The 17,191-nt window shown below is 39.0% G+C and overlaps 1 protein-coding gene across 14 annotated transcripts in view; it reads right to left on the bottom strand.

The window, feature by feature from the left end:
- The window catches only part of CEP70 (centrosomal protein 70), an 86,381-nt gene extending 72,534 nt beyond the window's left edge, over positions 1–13,847 (bottom strand). For 3 of the 14 annotated variants that reach the window (XM_059889028.1, XM_059889031.1, XM_059889014.1), the window contains exons 1-5: positions 13,776–13,847; positions 11,785–11,887; positions 9,838–9,900; positions 9,039–9,349; positions 1,192–1,316 (exon numbers count right to left, since the gene is read on the bottom strand). In XM_059889028.1, the coding sequence (XP_059745011.1) occupies positions 1,192–1,316; positions 9,039–9,042 (129 nt within the window). In that variant the 5' untranslated portion in view covers positions 9,043–9,349; positions 9,838–9,900; positions 11,785–11,887; positions 13,776–13,847. Of the gene's footprint in view, positions 1–1,191; positions 1,317–3,522; positions 3,583–9,038; positions 9,350–9,654; positions 9,780–9,837; positions 9,901–11,784; positions 11,888–13,399 lie in introns of those variants that run through there. The other 11 variants (XM_024996174.2, XM_024996193.2, XM_059889020.1 and 8 more) reach the window with 10 other exon arrangements.
- Between the last annotated feature and the right edge of the window lie 3,344 nt (positions 13,848–17,191).

Raw genomic sequence — 17,191 nt, 5'->3', positions numbered from 1 at the left:
TGCCTTTCGCTTCTCTTCTTTTCACATCCTTCACAGTAAGGCCTCTCTGACAACCATTTTGTCTTTTTGCATTTCTTTTTCTTGGAAATGGTCTTGATCACTGCCTCCTGTACAATGTCATGAGCCTCTGTCCATAGTTCTTCAGGCACTCTATCAGACCTAATCCCTTTAGCCTACTTGTCACTTATATTCTATAATCATAAGGGATATGATTTAGGTCATACCTGAATGGTCTAGTGGTTTTTGCTGCTTTCTTCAATTTAAGTCTGAATTTGGTAATAAGAAATTCACAATCTGAGCCACAATTAGCGCCTAGTCTTGTTTTTGCTGACTGTATAGAGCTTCTCCATCTTTGGCTGCAAAGAATATAATCAATCTGATTTCGGTATTGACCATCTGGTGATGTCCACGTGTAGAGTCTTCTCCTGTGTTGTTGGAAGAGGGTGTTTTCTATGACTAGTGCGTTCTCTTGGCAAAACTCTGTTAGCCTTTGCCCTGCTTCATTCTGTATGCCACAGCCAAACTTGCCTGTTACTCCAGGTATTTCTTGATTTCCTACTTTTGCATTTCAGTACCCTATAATGAAAAGGACATCTTTTTTGGGTGTAGTTTTAGATGGTCTTGTAGGTCTTCATAGAACCATTCCACTTCAGCTTCTTCAGCATTACTGGTTGGGGCATAGACTTGGATTACTGCGATACTGAATGGTTTGCCTTGGAAACGAACAGAGATCATTCTGTTGTTTTTGAGATTACATCCAAGTACTGCATTTGGGGCTCTTTTGTTGACTATGATGGCTACTCCATTTCTTCTAAGGGATTCTTGCCCACAGTAGTAGATATAACGGTCATCTGAGTTAAATTATGTTTGAAGAAAAACATAACTGTTTGCAAATTCCAAAATATTTGAGAATGGCATTTTCCAAGTATAAACTGAAAAAGACCAGTCTAATGAAATATTCATCAAATTAGTATTACGTAAGTAGGAAAAACTGTATAATAAAGCCTCCTTCTGGACACTGATATGTTGTGAAGTCTTAGAATAAGGATACCATTTAATAGTTTTAACCCATCATTTCCGAAAATGCTTTTACTCAAGTAGCCTTTTAAAGTAAGGTTTTTCACATTTGTAGATGTGGTATTCTTTGACGCATACTTTGATAAACACTGGTTTCAAATATTTCAGGTTTACCTGTTTTTCAGTCATGAGTCTTATCTGATGATTTGCTGGACTCCTTGGCTTTAGGGGCTGCTGTAGATACAATTTCTTTTGTAGAGTCAAAAGAAGTTGAGATTGGCAATAAAAAATTGAATTGCCTAAAATAAAAAAGTGCAATAAGGTGTTAAAGAAAATTATATTTAAAAGAACCTACTACTCTTGGGCAATTGAAGCATTCCTAAGCCAAAACTTCTATGACTTCTAAGAAAGCCGATTTTTATAATTTTAATGTTCTCCTCTAGAAATGAAACATTATGGGGTTTTACACATATATACACAAAGAAAACTATTTGTTTTAACTAGGTAATGTGAAAAGCAAGTGATGCTAATAAACATTTTTTGTAAGCTGCTTCCCAAAAAATGAAAGAATTGTCTGAATTCATTAGTTTAATAATTAATTCACTAGCCTAACTCAAAGGGTAAATTAAATGCCACATTCTTAGGTGGTCTTTATTTCTAAGTAGATCAAAGGCTAGCAACGCGATGTATTCTATTTGACTGGCACACACACAAGTTTATATTCAGTCTACCCTCCCATCACGTGCTCTTGTTGTCTAAGACTCTGCCATTCTATAGGAAGAAACTTCCTTGAATTTTTATGGTATCTAACTCTTCCTTTGCAGAGGCACAATCATCACACATATTCATTGGCATCATGGAATCTCACAACATGAGAGAACCTTAGAAAGTGTTTAATCCAACATCTCTAGCTGTCAAAGCTGGCAGGAAAGAGTGCTGGGAGAATTGTACCAATATATCAGATGCTATAACCATGTGAGACAGAGAAGTAAAATGATCCTCCCTGCTGCTAGTTCAGTTTTTCTTGCAAATCACCCTTCTGTCCTTCTACTTCTGCTTCAGATAGTGAAATCCACCAATACTGGTCACCAATAATTCATTTTCAGCTAAACCTAGTAACATGTTGCAAATTCTCCAATTCTGCAATTTTTGCTGCTGACATCAGAGAGTACTCTCTCCCCTTTAAACTCTGGTCTCTAGTGCACTATGTTCATCTCTCTCATTTTCATTTAAATAAAGATACTTTTTGAAAGTATCAGCCAACTTCAATGGCTACCACCTTTCAGCTAGTTTTTAAACTTTTCATTAGAGAAATTTAAAAAAATACATACAAGTAGAGAAAGAGTAAAATGAACCCATGTATATTCATTAACCCAAGATCAATAATAACCAACATTCTTCCATATTTATTTCATTTCTCTACCCACTTATATTTCAGTACTCACCTCCAATAAATGTAGACTCATTTTAATATAACTTCAATACCACTGTCACACCAAATTATATTAATTCCTTACTATCACTTAATATCTAGTCCATGTTCAATTTTCCCCCAAATGTCTTAAATTATCTTTTTTCTTTTTTTCTCCAAATCAGAATCCAAAGAAGGTTCACATATAGCACTCCTAAATGCATATATGGGGAATTAGAAAGCCACTGCATGTACCCAGAGAAAGGTGTAGGCTAAAAAATACCTCAAGTTTATAGGTCAGGCTGATCCTCAGCACAAAGACAGCCAAAATTTAAAACAAAGAAAAACAAAACCCAGCAAACCATGGCAAAGAAAGAGAATCTTATTTCCACAGATATTACTAGATTCAAATGTCCAGTTTTCAATAAAAAGTAAAGCTTACAAAGAATCTGGAAAGCATGGCTCATTCAAAGGAAAAAAAAAAAAATCAAACTGTCTCTGAAAAAAAACAACAAAATTTGATGGCACATCTACTGCACAAAGCATTTAAAACAACCACCTTAAAAAATTCAAAGAACTAAGGGAAGATTTGGAGAAAAAATAAGAAAAATATATGATCAAAAGTGAAATATCAGTAAAGAGAGAAAACAACAACAAAACGAAAATCAAACATATTCTGTAATTGAAAAGTATAACTGAAATAAAGAATTTACTAGGGGCATTCAAATGCAGATTTGAACAGGCAAAAGAATGAATCATGGTAAGTGTGAAGTTAAGACAATGGAAATTATCAAGTCTAAAGAATAGGAAAAAAGGAAGACTGAATAAAAGTGAACCTTACCTAAAGGACCTGTGAGACACTACCAGTTGTGTCAACACACGAATTGTGGGAGTCCCAGAAGGAGAAAAGAGAGCATGGTAGGGAGAATATGAAATGATGGCTGAAAACTTCCCAAATTTGTTGAAAGACACAAACTTCTAGAAACATAAACTCAGAGACCTACACCAAGAAGTACTACAATCAAGCTTTTCAAAGAACAAAGAATCTTGAAAGTAGCAAGGGAGAAGTGACACATCACACACAAGGTAATTACCCGCAGATTTCTTAACAGCAACTTTGGAGACCAGGAGGTAGTGAGATGATATAATTCTTTCTGAAAGAAAGAAACTGTCAATCAAGAATCTTATGTTTGGCAAAACTATCCTTCAAAAGTGAGAACAGAACAAAGATATTTCCAGATAAACTAAAGTTTAAGGCATTCCTTACCATTAGACCTGCCCTACAAGTAATGGTAAAGGTAGTCCCACTAGTTGAAATAAAAGGACACAGGACAGTAAATCAAAGCCATATGAAAAACTAAATATCTCAATAAAGGTAAATGGCATGGTAAATACACAGGCAATTATAAAAGCTGCTATTATAACAAAGATGTGTAACTCTACTTTTTGCTTGCTACATGACTTAAGAAACAGGTCGTTTTTTTAAAAAACAATCATTAGTCTAAAGCTAATATTATTATAACTTTGGTTTGTAGTGTCACATATTTTCTACCTAATTTAAGACACTAACTCATTTACTAGAATTTTTGTTTTCAGGCACACATGTATAAAGATGTAACTGCAACATCAACAACTGAAAGAGGTGGGGATAGAGCTGTAAAGAAGTAGAATTTTTATACGTTATTTAAGTGAAACTCCGATAAATTCAAATTAGTGTTATGATTTTATAATGGTAAATGTAAACTTCATGGTTACCACAAAGAAAACAGTGATAGAATATATAGAAAAAGAAAACATTCTGCTACAAAAAAAAATCAACTAAACACAAGAAGACAGTAATACAGGAAATGAGGGGGGAAAAAAGCCATGTTACAAAAAATAGCAAAATTACAGACAGTAATCCCTTACCTGTCAGTAATCACTCTAAATGTAAAAGGGTCAAACTCTTGACAGACTGGTAGAATGAATTTAAGAAAATATGATCCAACTATGTGCCTAAAACAAGACCCATTTTAGAGCCAGAGACACAAAGAGATTGAAAGTGAAAGAATGGTAAAAGGTATTCCATGAAAATAATTTTTTAAAAAAAGAAAGAAAGAAGGAAAGTCTAGTTATGAGTATCAGACAAAATAGATTTTATATCAAAAAAGGCTACTAGAGACAAAACAGGACATTACGTATTAATAAAAGATTTAATACAGCTAGAATACATAACAATTATAAACACTTGTGCACTTAATAACAGACCACTAACACATGTGAAGTAAAAATTCACAGAATTGAAGGAAGAAATAGTTCTACCATATAGGTGGAGATTTTAACACTCCATTCTCAAGAATACATAGTAATCAGACAAAAGAAAAGTAATGAAACAGACAATGTGACAGAGTAAAACAACCAGATCTAGTAGATTTATAAAGAACACTGGGAATTCCCTGGTAATTCAGTGGTTTAGGACTCCATGCTTCCACTGCAGGGAGCACGGGTTTGATCCTTGGTCATGGAACTAAGATCCCACAAGCTGATCAAAAAGAAAAAAAGAAAAGAAAAGAAACCTGCTCAACAACAACAGAATACAGTCTTCCAAGTACACATGGGACATTATCAGGATAGACTATATGTTAAACCACAAATTAAGTCTCCACAAAGAGGTGAAGTTAGAAATCAAAAAATAAAACAAAAATTCATAAGTTTATGGAAATTAGACAACACATTTGTAAATAACCAATGGATAAAAGAAGAAATCACAAGAGAAATTATAAAACTCTTAAGATATTAATGAAAACAAAACACAATATTTCAAAACTTACAGGACACAGTGAAAGCAATCCTGAAGGGGGAAATTTAAGAGTTATAAAAATTTGCATTAAAAACATGAAAGATCTCAAATTAACAACCTAAGTTTGCAACTTAAGGAACTAGAAAAAGAACAAACTAAACCCAAAGCTAGCAAAAGAAAAAAATAAAGATTAATTAGAGCAGAAACAAAGGAAATAGAGACTAGGAAAGCAATAGAGAAAGTCAATGAAAGACATCTGAAAAGATCAATAAAAAATGACAAATTTTACCTGATAAACAGAAAAAAAGAGAAGACTCAAATTACTAAAATCAGAAATGAAAGTGGGAACATTACTACAAATTATACAGAAAAAAGTATTAAACAATATTATGAACAATTGTACGCCAACAAATTAGATAAGCAAAATGAAATGGACAAATTCCTATAGACACAAAACTGAATCACAAAGAAACAGAAAATTGCAGTACATCCGTAACTAGTAATAGAACTGAATCAGTAATCAAACTCTGCCCAAAAGAAAAGACATGGACCGAGAGGTATAACTGAGGAATTCTACCAAAACATCTAAATAACTACTAACAATTCTTCTCAAACTATTCCAAAAAATTAGACAAGGGAATACTTCCTAACTCATTCTTGGAAGATAGCATCACCTTAATATTAAAAGGTCAGACAATACAAGAAAAATAATAATATCCCTTACAAGCATTGATGCAAAATACTAGTAAACCAAAGGCTTCCCAGGTGGCTAAATGGTAAAGAATCTGAGTGCCAATGCAGGAGGCACAGGAGACAAGGATTTGAACCGTGGGTGGGGAAGATTCCCTGGAGGAGGAAATGGCAACCCATTGCAAGTGTTCTTACCTGGAAAAATCCCATGGACAGAGGAGCCTGGAGGGCTATAGTCCATGAGTTCACAAGGGTTGGACACGACTTAAGCGACTGAGCATGCACACACTAGTAAACCAAATTCAGCAGCATAGTAAAAGAATTATACACCATATTCAAGTGGGATTTATACTTGGAATGTAGGAATTAGTTCAACATACGAAAAGAAATCAGTGTAGCACATATTACATTAATGGAATGAAGGAAAAGAATATATACAATCATCTCAATAGATGCAGAAAAAGCATTTTACAAAATCCAACACCTTCTTGTGATAAACACTCAATAACTAGGAATAGAAGGAAACTAATTCAACAAAACAAAAGATCCCCTGGAGGAGGATATGGCAACCCACTCCAGTATTCTTGCCTGGAGAATCCAATGGACAGAGGAGCCTGGGGTCTTCAAGTGTAGGATATGATTGAAGCAAACTAGCATGCACACAACTCAACAAAAGCCATATATGAAAAAGCTACAGCGAACATCATATTCAATGGTAAAAGACTACAAGCTTTCCCTCTAAGATGAGGAACAAGGCAAGGATGTCACATTCACCACTTTTATTCCACATAGAAATGGAAGTTCCCACCAAGCATTTAAATAAGAAAGAGAAATAAAAGGTATCCAAATTGGAAAAGAAGTCAAATTATCTCTATTTGCACGATACGATTTTATATACCAAAAACCTTAATACACACACACGCACATGCGCACATGCACATACATTAGAATAAATGAATTCAGCAAAGCAGCAGAATATGAAAATCAGCATATAAAAACCATTTGCATTTCTATATACTAACAATGAATAACCTAAAACGGAAAATAAAAGAACTCCATTTACAACGACATCAAAGAATAAAAATAGGAGCAAACTTAACCAAGGAGGTAAAAGTCTTGTACAATGAACACTATAAAACATTGCTCAAAGAAATTAAAGACATAAGTAAATGGGGTCACATCCAGTATTCATGGATCATAAGACTTAATATTAAGACATTGATACTAACCAAAGCAATCTACAGATTCAGTGTAATCCCCATCAATATCCCAATGACATTTTTTTCAGAAATAGAAAACCTATCCTAAAATACATATGGAATCTCAAGGGACCGTGAATAACTTGAATGTAATCACCTGAATGTAATCTTGAAAAAGAAGAAAGAAGCTGGAGGAATAACAAGATGAAGCTGAAGGAGTAACAGCTTCCTGATTTAAAACTCCTTTGCAAAGCTACATAAATCAAAACAGAGTGGTGTTGGCATAGATCATTTGCATAGAATAAAGAGCCCAGATATAATCCCTCACATTTATTGTCAAATGTGAACGCTGAAGATGCTTTTGAACTGCGGTGTTGGAGAAGACTCTTGAGAGTCCCTTGGACTACAAGGAGATCCAACCAGTCAATCCTAAAGGAAATCAACCCTGAATATTCATTGGAATATGATGCTGAAGCTGAAACTCCAATACTTTGGCCACCTGATGGGAATAACTGACTCATTGGAAAAGATCCTGATGCTGGGAAAGAGTGAAGGCAGGAGGAGAAGGGGACGACAGAGGACCAGATGGTTGGATGGCATCACTGACTTGATGGACATGAGTCTGAGTAAACTCCAGGAGTTGGTGATGGACAGGGAAGCCTGGCGTGCTACAGTCCATGGGGTCACTAAGAGTTGGATATGACTAAGTGACTGAACAGTCAAATGTTTTTCAATAAGAGCGCCAAAAAGCCTTCAAAAGGAGATAGTCAGTCTCTTCCTCTGCTGTGAAAACTGTAAAAAGAATGAAGTTGTACCCTTCAGTTCAGTTCAGTCACTCAGTCGTGTCCGACTCTTTGCGACTCCATGAGCTACAGCACACCAGGCCTCCCTGTCCATCACAAACTCCCAGAGTTCACTCAGACTCAAGTTGTACCCTTGCTGCTGCTACTGCTGCTAAGTCGCTTCAGTCCTGTCCAACTCTGCTCGACCCCATAGACGGCAGCCCACCAGGCTCCCCCGTCCCTGGGATTCTCCAGGCAAGAACACTGGAGTAGGTTGCCATTTCCTTCTCCAATGCATGAAAGTGAAAAGTGAAAGTGAAGTCGCTCAGTCGTGTCCGACTCTTAGCGACCCCATGGACTTCAGCCATCCAGGCTCCTCTGTCCATGGGATTTTCCAAGCAAGAGTACTGGAGTGGGGTGCCATTGCCTTCTCCCAAGTTGTACCCTTAAGACCACACAAAAATTAACTCAAATGGATCAGAGACCTAAATTTAAGAGCTTAAACTGTAAAAATTTAAAAGAAAACACAGGGTAAAAGCTTTACAATCCTGAATTTGGCAATGATTTCTTAGATATGACATCAAAGGCATAGGCAACAAAAAGTAAAAACAGACAAACTGGACTTTACAAAAATTTAAAATTTTTGTGCATCAAAAGATACTGTCAACAGAGTAAAAAGGCAATCCATGGAATGGGAGAAAATATTCACAAATCATCTATGTGATAAGGAATTAATATCCAGAATATATGGGGCTTCCACGGTGGCCCAGTGGTAAAGAATTTCCCTGCCGATTCAGGAGACACAAGGGACATACGTTTGATCCCTGAGTCGGGAAGATCCCCTGGAGAAGGAAATGGCAACCTACTACAGTATTCTTTCCTAGGAAATCCCATGGACAGAGGAGCCTGGTGGGCTACAGTCCATGGGGTTGCAAGAGTCAGACACAATTAGCAACTAAATATAACAATAAACAATCCAGAATATACAGAGAATTCCGGAAACTTAACAACAAAAAAAATCTGATTAAAAAATGGGCAAGGAACCTGAACAGACATTTCTCTAAAGAAAATATAAAAAAGGCTATAAACACATGAAAATATTTCAACATTACCCATTAGGGAAATGCAAATCAAAATTACAATGAAATACCACCTCATACCCATTGCTGCTGCTGCTGCTGCTGCAAAGTCGCTTCAGTCGTGTCCGACTCTGTGCGACCCCATAGACGGCAGCCCACCAGGCTCCCCCGTCCCTGGGATTCTCCAGGCAAGAACACTGGAGTGGGTTGCCATTTCCTTCTCCAATGCATGAAAGTGAAAAGTGAAAGTGAAAGTGAAGTCGCTCAGTCATGCCCAATCCTCAGCAGCCCCATGGACTGCAGCCTTCCAGGCTCCTCTGTCCATGGGATTTTCCAGGTAAGAGTACTGGAGTAGGGTGCCGTTGCCTTCTCTGTCATACCCATTAGGATAGCTAAAAGAAACAGAAATAACAGATACTGGTGAGGATATAGAGAAACTGAAACCCTTGTGCACTGTCAGGAATATAAAATGGTACAGCTGCTATGAAAAATAGCATGGTGGTTCTTCAAAAAATTAAATGTAGAAATGCCATTAGGATTCAGCAATTTGACAAAAGAACTGAAAGCAGGATCTTAAAAAGATACTTGAACATCTATGTTCACAGCAGCATTACTCACAAAATATACCTAAAAGATGGAAGCAACCCAAGTTCCATCAACAGATGAATAGATAAGTAAAATATGCTATAAACCATACAGTGGAATATTATTCAGCCTTAAGTAGTAGTGTAGTGTTAGCAGCTCAGTGGTGTTCAACTCTTTGTGACCCCATGGACTGTAGCCCGCCAGGCTCCTCTGTCCATGGAATTCTCCACACAAGAATACTGGAGTAAGTAGCTATTTCCTTCTCCAGGGTGTCTTCCTGACCCAGGGATCAAACCTGGGTCTCCTGCATTGCATGTGGATTCTTTACCATCTGAGTCATGAGGAAAGCCCATTCAGCCTGAAACAGGAAGGAAATGTTTACCTAAGTTACAACATGGATGAACCTTAAATATATTAGCTAGTCACAAACAAATGCTGTATGATTCCACTTATATAGAAAGTAGAATGGTGACTGCCAGGGGAATGGTTGAGTTATTTAATGGGTATAGAATTTCAGTTTTACAAATGAAGAGTTCTGTGTGTGTTTACAGAGACAGAGCTAGGATAGTTATATCTACCTGTCTACAGAAAAGCCTAAAACCATGATTGACTCAGGATCCCTAGAATACAGATTATGATCCTTTTGAAAAAAAAGTTTCTTGAAAAAATTATTTCATATTTGGGACAGAATTCATTCAAGATATCAGACAACAAGGAAGTTATTAAAGATAAGTAGTGCTGGACTTCCCTGATGGTCCAGTGGTTAAGACTGTTTCCAATGCTGGGGGCACAGGTTCAATCCCTGGTCAGGAAATAGCCAAAGAAAAAAAAAAAAGACTAGTAGGGTCATAGCAAAAGGATAGGCTTGAGTAGGCTCCTCCCACTCAAAGATGACAGCACATTAGCTTTGATAATTAAAATAACTGCAATGAACTGAAACCCATAAAATGTTTAAAATTTATGACTTCATATTGATATTAGGTTTTTAAAAATAATTTCAGAAGATAAGGAACCAATTCATTTTCTCAAAAATTGGTAAATAAATGGAACAAATTGTTCATGCTGCCTTTCCTAAAGAGATTTTACTGCTACATATTCAACTGAGGGGCTAATATTCTAACTAACAAGTAAAAGAAATGATAAAATTAGAATATCACTATTTTGCAGCCTTCAATGAACAGATACAGGCATCAAGTATCAACAGGTGCTGGAAACACAAAGAGAAACGAGACATTCTGCACCTCCTATGATCCTGCCAAACACCACCTAGAGAATTACCAAAGGAATTGAATCTGAGTCTGATTCAGTCTTTGATCCAGCTACAAATGTGTAGGAATTACCCAGGGCAGAAGAACATAATCAACTGTACATGAGTATGCAAATTGCAAAATCCAGACTGTAGGATATATAGGTCAAATGAGACAAGTTCTTCAGATAAGTTATAAGGAAAAGAAAGGAACAGGGGGAAAACCTACAGATTAAGAGATTTTTTTTTTTTTAATATAATGAGCAAGAGGTACACCTTAATACTGAAGAATACAGATTTAGGAAAAAACTTTTTTTTTTAACACAAAGAGGAAATTACTGTAAAAGTCAGAAGAATGCTACTAATGGCAGTACAGAAGTAGCTGTAATTGGGATAGACCAGTCTTAGCATGGCTAGCATGGTTCTCTACCCTGGCCTAGGAGGTATCATCACTTAATTTGTTAAGGTATACATTCAGTGTGTGTGTTCATTTCTGTTTGATTTCATAATAAAAGTTCACTATTTAATTAAAAAAAAAAACTTTATTAAATAACAATAAAACCAAAAGTAAAGGAAATACTAACCAAAAGAAGGCTGGTATAGCCAGAATAGCAGGGTTTTAAATCATGGCTTCTGCCAGGCAACCAAGAAACCACTAATCTCTGTGCCTCAATTTCCTTATCATAAAATGAGGATAATAAAAGTACTTAGCTCATAGGTTCTTGGGAAGATTAGGAAAGTTAAAATACAAAGGACTAATTGAACAGTGCCTGGCACACAGCAGGATAGAGGTGGTGATGAGAATTGGTGACCAGCTGTGTTATCTTAAATAGTTACTTAGCCTCTCTGGGCTTCCGTTTCCTTTATGGAGCTTCAAATACCTGATAGGATTATGAGGAGGTCAAAAGGAAACATATGTACAGTTTTCCATAATTAGTAGATCCTTTCCATGGTCTCTCAATTCCCAGAGAGAGTTATCTATCACATCAGACATACCTCAGTCATACCACGTTCCTCTTGTACTTTTCACCTTGTCATTCACGATGATCTCAATGAAATGATCACTCAGTGAGTCTCATGTCTGAAACTGGATCTTCATCTACGTTTCAAAAAAAATAAGAGATCCAAATCTTAAAATGTTCATCTCCTGGTAAGAAAGGTCTTGTGTTATTCCCAGAGCAGGCATCTATGGTACTGGTGGTAACCACTAAACAGAAGCTGGAATCAATGAATTAACTGCTACTGGACATAGATGGTCACCACCAGGTGCCTTCACTGGGGTCTTCTTTCCACTTATCCTTCCTCTCCCAGCTGTGCTAAAACATTTAGCTGGGTGTCCAACTCTTATCACTGTCTAGCATCAATTCTGATTCTGGCTTCAAAGGCAGAATAATTCTTATTGTCAGGAGTACTCTCAGACAAAAACCACTGAATACAAAAAGCAAAGGCAGGGAGAACTATCACAATTTCACCTGTGACCAAGCCCTCCTTTTCAGGGGCCCATGCTGTGCAATTAATGTGCCAATGGTTTGCAGCAGTCTTCTCCCCACTACAAACTGTAACAAGACACAGGTCTGGAACTTTGCATCAGAAAAGTTCCCCAGAACTTGGGAAACCAATGCTTCCCCAAAGCCAAATAAGCTGCAGCTTGCTTTAATCAGTGTCATATCACACCTAAAGTAAGACTATAAGAATAGCAGTTGCAGGGTAGGAGTTCATTTATACACGGCTGGAAAGACACATACAGATAAGCAAAATAAAGTTCTATCTCCTCGCACTGTCCAGGTCCACCAAAATTCCTTTGGTAACTCGCCCTTTATAAGTCTGTGACCCCTATAACATGCACCATACATTAAAATGTATTTATTTTTCACTACTTTCGGGGGGAAAACTGGAAATAAAGCATAGGCAGTAGCTGTTCTTTCTCAAGTCAAGTCACATCAAAATCTGTAATTAGCTTTCTCAAAAGTACATATTTCACTTTACTGCAATAAATGGAACATGAAATGCTTTCAAAGTCTCTATTTAACGTTCCTAAGAAGAACTGAATTTACCGCAAATAAGTAAACGAAATTAGGGCTGGATCTCCTCTAGACCAAATCATTCTGCCCCAGGAGAAGTTACATAAAGGGTCAGAACACTCCTCCAAGCAGAAGCTGCGGCATTCCCTTGTCAGCCACCTCCTCCCCAAGGTGGGGTGGGCAAGGCTCAAGTCTGTTTGGCAAGACCGAAAGTAAAAAACAAAACAAAAACCTCATACAGAAGATTGAAACCAACATGGATAATGCGTGCACAGTGTGTAACCTTATGTTTGCAAAATAAAGCGGCACAAAAACACTTCTGTTTGGCCTGCGTGTTACAAGTCTCTTAGCCTTTAGTTATTTCCAACTCATTGATCTTAATAAAAATCAAATTAGACTCTGCATAAAGAGCCCCGCACTCTGAAATGGGCCTAATAAAACGGAGAAAGAGATAATCATCTACCTACACCTTCATCTATCCCCCACCTTCTATTCCTAGCCTTCACTAGCCCAGCGACCTCCTCAGACACCTTGACACTGAAAGGAGGAGCGGGTCGGTCCTGGTGGACTCATGGGGATGGAGTAACTACCTACTTATCCAGAATCCAGGGCGCGCCGAAAATCACTCCAAGCTTCACACTCATTGCCTCATTTAACCTTCTCAATCACCATGTAAGGCAAGAATTATCAGCTGTGTTCCACAAATAAAGAAACTGAGGCGCTGAGTTTTTACAAACGGAATCAGAGACCACAAAGGGCGAAGCCAGACTCGAACCAGGTTTATCAGGCTACCCTCCTCCCCTCGGCCTTTATCCTGGGACTGTTAATTGGAGCCAACCAGTTCCGAGGCGGCTCGTCTGACCACTCTCAGGGCGCAGGTGAGGTCAGTTCCCGGGGTTCCTCAGGTAGGGGCTCCTCAGGCGGGGGCTCCAGCCGACCCCTCCCTAAACCTAGAACGCCGCTCACCTTCCTCAGCCGCCGCCTACCTCCCGCAGCGCGCTCAACCCGGCCAGCTCAGCCGCCTCCGGCCCCGCCTCTGCGACCGTTACCCCACCGTGGGAGGTCGGCCAATCGAGCAGGAGCTCATCGAGGAATCCGCCTCTGCACCGGCCGAAACACCGCAGCGATTTGCTCTGACCGCCCGGGGAGGCTGGTCCTGCCTCGCGCCCTCTGGTTGGCTCCGCGACTGGGGGCGGGGCTCACTTTTAGTGTAGACTGCAGGGGGCGGGGCGGGGAAAGGGCTCTGCGCCTGCGCACTTCCATCTCTCTCACTCCCTGGATCCTGGCTGAGCGCTGCAGAGCCTGGCACTTGGAGGATGCACATAAATGTGTTGATGACATTTTATCCTTCCGCTAAACATTTTCCAAATCTCGACGAAGTATCAAGCCAGACATCGAGCTCCCGAAATGCAAAAGTGGCTGACTGGAGATGTTCAAAGTGTAGTTAGGAGATAGGTATACACCCTGCACTTAACGCTGCAGTACGGTGGGCTTGATTAGAGAAAGGTGTGCAGGGCACAGACGGGAAAGAAAGGGAGGGTTACCTGGGTCGCTGAACTCTTCCTCCTCCAGTAGATCTCAACCCTGGCTGCCCACTAGAATCCCCTGGAGAAATTTGAAACGGGTACTCAGACCTCTGGCGAAATACATCAGAATCAGACCCATGGGTCAATAGTTTGCTAAAGCTCCCCCAGGTGATTCCAGTGTGCAGCCAAGCCAAGGTAGGGAACTATCACTACAAACCTAGAGAGATGCATAAGAAGAATGGTGAGTTCCCCAACAAAACAGATAGGAAAGACATTGAAACCACAGAAATGTGTTCAAGGGCAGAGGAGGGTGGGGTGGGAGGGGCTGGTCAAAGGTTCTTTACCTCTTAGTGCAGAAAGAAGTCAGCCAGAGGCAAAGTGACAGACAAGAACTGATTTATTACAAGCAAGATGGGCAAGGGAGTGCTACTCAGAGAGCTTAACAGGGCTACAGTTTTATAATCAAAGGAAAAGTGGGGAGGGGGAGAATGTCACCTTTTCCCTCATTCTTGAGTAGACATCAGGCTTCCATCATCAGTTCCTCCTCCACATCAGGCTGGGAGTTATTTTGACCCTGCATGGTCGAACTGGGACTGTCATGGCTCAAAGGAAATGAGAAAAAAAGCAGTAATATATTCTAAAATATGGTAAATCATCTCAGCTTTCAATATAATGCCATCTTTCATTTATAGTTTTGTTTTTAGTGTGTGCAGAGGAGTGTGTCCTAGTAATTGTTAATTTACTGACCTCACTGGGCAGGATGCATGTCTCATGCCACCATCATTTTATTGTTTTGGGACATGTCTCATGCTTCTGTTACCTGGCTTTGTTGCTAAACAAGCCTGCTTTCTTGGGTGGTCATTGACTTACAGGAGTCTCCCATACTTTACCTTCAATCCCCTAGTGGGATTAACTATTTAATCACATACTTTGGCCCTTTACTCTGTTCCTGTGGATATTTAGGGAAAACTTCACGTGCAAATTAAGCTAATAATGCCAACAAAACATATTATTATAATGCCTAGTTCACAAGTGCTCAGTAAAACTTTTTTTTTTCTGTAGTTAAATCTGGGCTCCTTTGGTACAGCTCATATCCACTCCCTAAAAATCTAACTTCCAAAGCATTGGCCAATATAATAGGCTTCCTGAGGAAGCTGAGGAGTGTGTTGTGTCATTGGAGAGTCAGAGGAAGAAGGCCTTGGCAGATGCACTAAGGAGCTGGGACTTTGTCCTGGAGGTGATGGGGAACCATAGATGAATTTTCAAAAGAAGTATAAAATGGAAAGGCTTTTGTCTGTGGATTTTCAAGCCTAACTTTCTTGCATCCTGATATAAAGGTAAAAACTAAAACAAAAAAAAAATCACTCTACAGGGTACAAATACTGCTTTTTCCATGAAAGGAAATTATATAAATCCTCTAATGATCACTTTAATAAATTCAGAATCTAAAAACTGGGCCCCTGTCCACCTTTTTCAAAAACTCATGACAGGTTAAGCGACCCAGAAATTCCCAAGGTAAAATCCAGCTGCCATACACCTGAAGGGGAGGTCTGGCAGCCATTGTCATTGCACCTTGTAGCCACACGATGTCACTGTTGACAACCTGTACCTTCCAATTGGTCAAAGGATGCAGGTCTGTAGCATAACAGGTCCCACAATGGCCAACAGGGATATCCCATGGAGGGTATCAGTCACCGTGTCTCTCACAAGGAGGTCTCAGGGTCACAGCTTTTAGGGTTCAACTTTCAGGTCCATATTCAGCCTCCTTCCAGGCAGCTGGGGCCACTGTGAGTTTGATTTCTATGTCTGTCTGCCCATGGAAACCTGTCCTCACCTCACCACTACCCCATGCCCATTCCCTACTTAGCTACTTACACTAGCAATGGTTGGCAGATTTTCATCTTCAACACTTGGAACACAAAGAATCTCACTTCTTGACTTTTCCAGGGTAATATGGGAACTTACCCACTTTTCTGAGTGTCACTGCTTAATTATAGGTAGGAGGCCAAATATCATTGGTCAATTAGGATTATTTGAGCTATAAATAGAACACTGAATGAAAATGTCTTCTTAAGCAATAAGAAAATTGTTATCTCATATAACGGTCATCCAGAGGCAACACAGACTTTGGACTAGGTTGATTCAGTGGTTCAACAAGCTATCAAGGACAAGTTATTGGAAAGTAAAGGCTATCAAGTTTATCAAAGTATCTAGGAAGAGTTTTCCCTGTGTTCTGCTGTAAACATAGTAAGTTTCAAATTCAAATGAAAGCGCTGGTCCAGATGTCTACCAGGAGCAATCAGGACCACATGCTTCCTTTTCCATCTGAAATCTTTACTTCTGATTTTTTGAGCCAATTAGGTCACTTAGGCACACACTCTGCCTCCAATCAGTAACTGCCTGGCAAATGTACAGATGATTTAAGCCTGAGTTCCAGCAGGGAGAAGGAGTTAGCGTAATTGGAATTAGCAGTGGGATGGATGCTCCTTGAGTCACATGGGTTGTAAGGTGGAAGCATGGCTATTTGGGTAAAACTGGAGTCCTATAAAGATTGAGAGGAAAATGGACACTAGATGCAGGATCACCAGTATCCTTCACAATTTGCAAAGCACAAAAAGACTGATTATTTTCTAATTACTAACAATACAACCTCTCTCTATTCGCCCCTGGATTTTGTATGTAGCAAATAGAGGGAAGGAAGCTCTATAACATGTGCTCCAAAGGAATTCCTTCTTATGAGCCCGAAGGCCTTTCTAGCTCTTCTGTTTGCTAGCAAAGGAAGGACTCTGCACACAAGTTCAGTCTTTAGCTCAGTGTCCTGCTGTGCTGGTCTCAAGAGTCTTCTATGGGCCTCAT

The sequence above is a fragment of the Bos taurus genome, chromosome 1, assembly GCF_002263795.3.
Source record: "Bos taurus isolate L1 Dominette 01449 registration number 42190680 breed Hereford chromosome 1, ARS-UCD2.0, whole genome shotgun sequence".
Classification (NCBI taxonomy): Eukaryota; Metazoa; Chordata; class Mammalia; order Artiodactyla; family Bovidae; genus Bos; species Bos taurus.
Note: the sequence above shows the minus strand (reverse complement) of the source record. Positions and strands in the feature narration are given on the sequence as shown.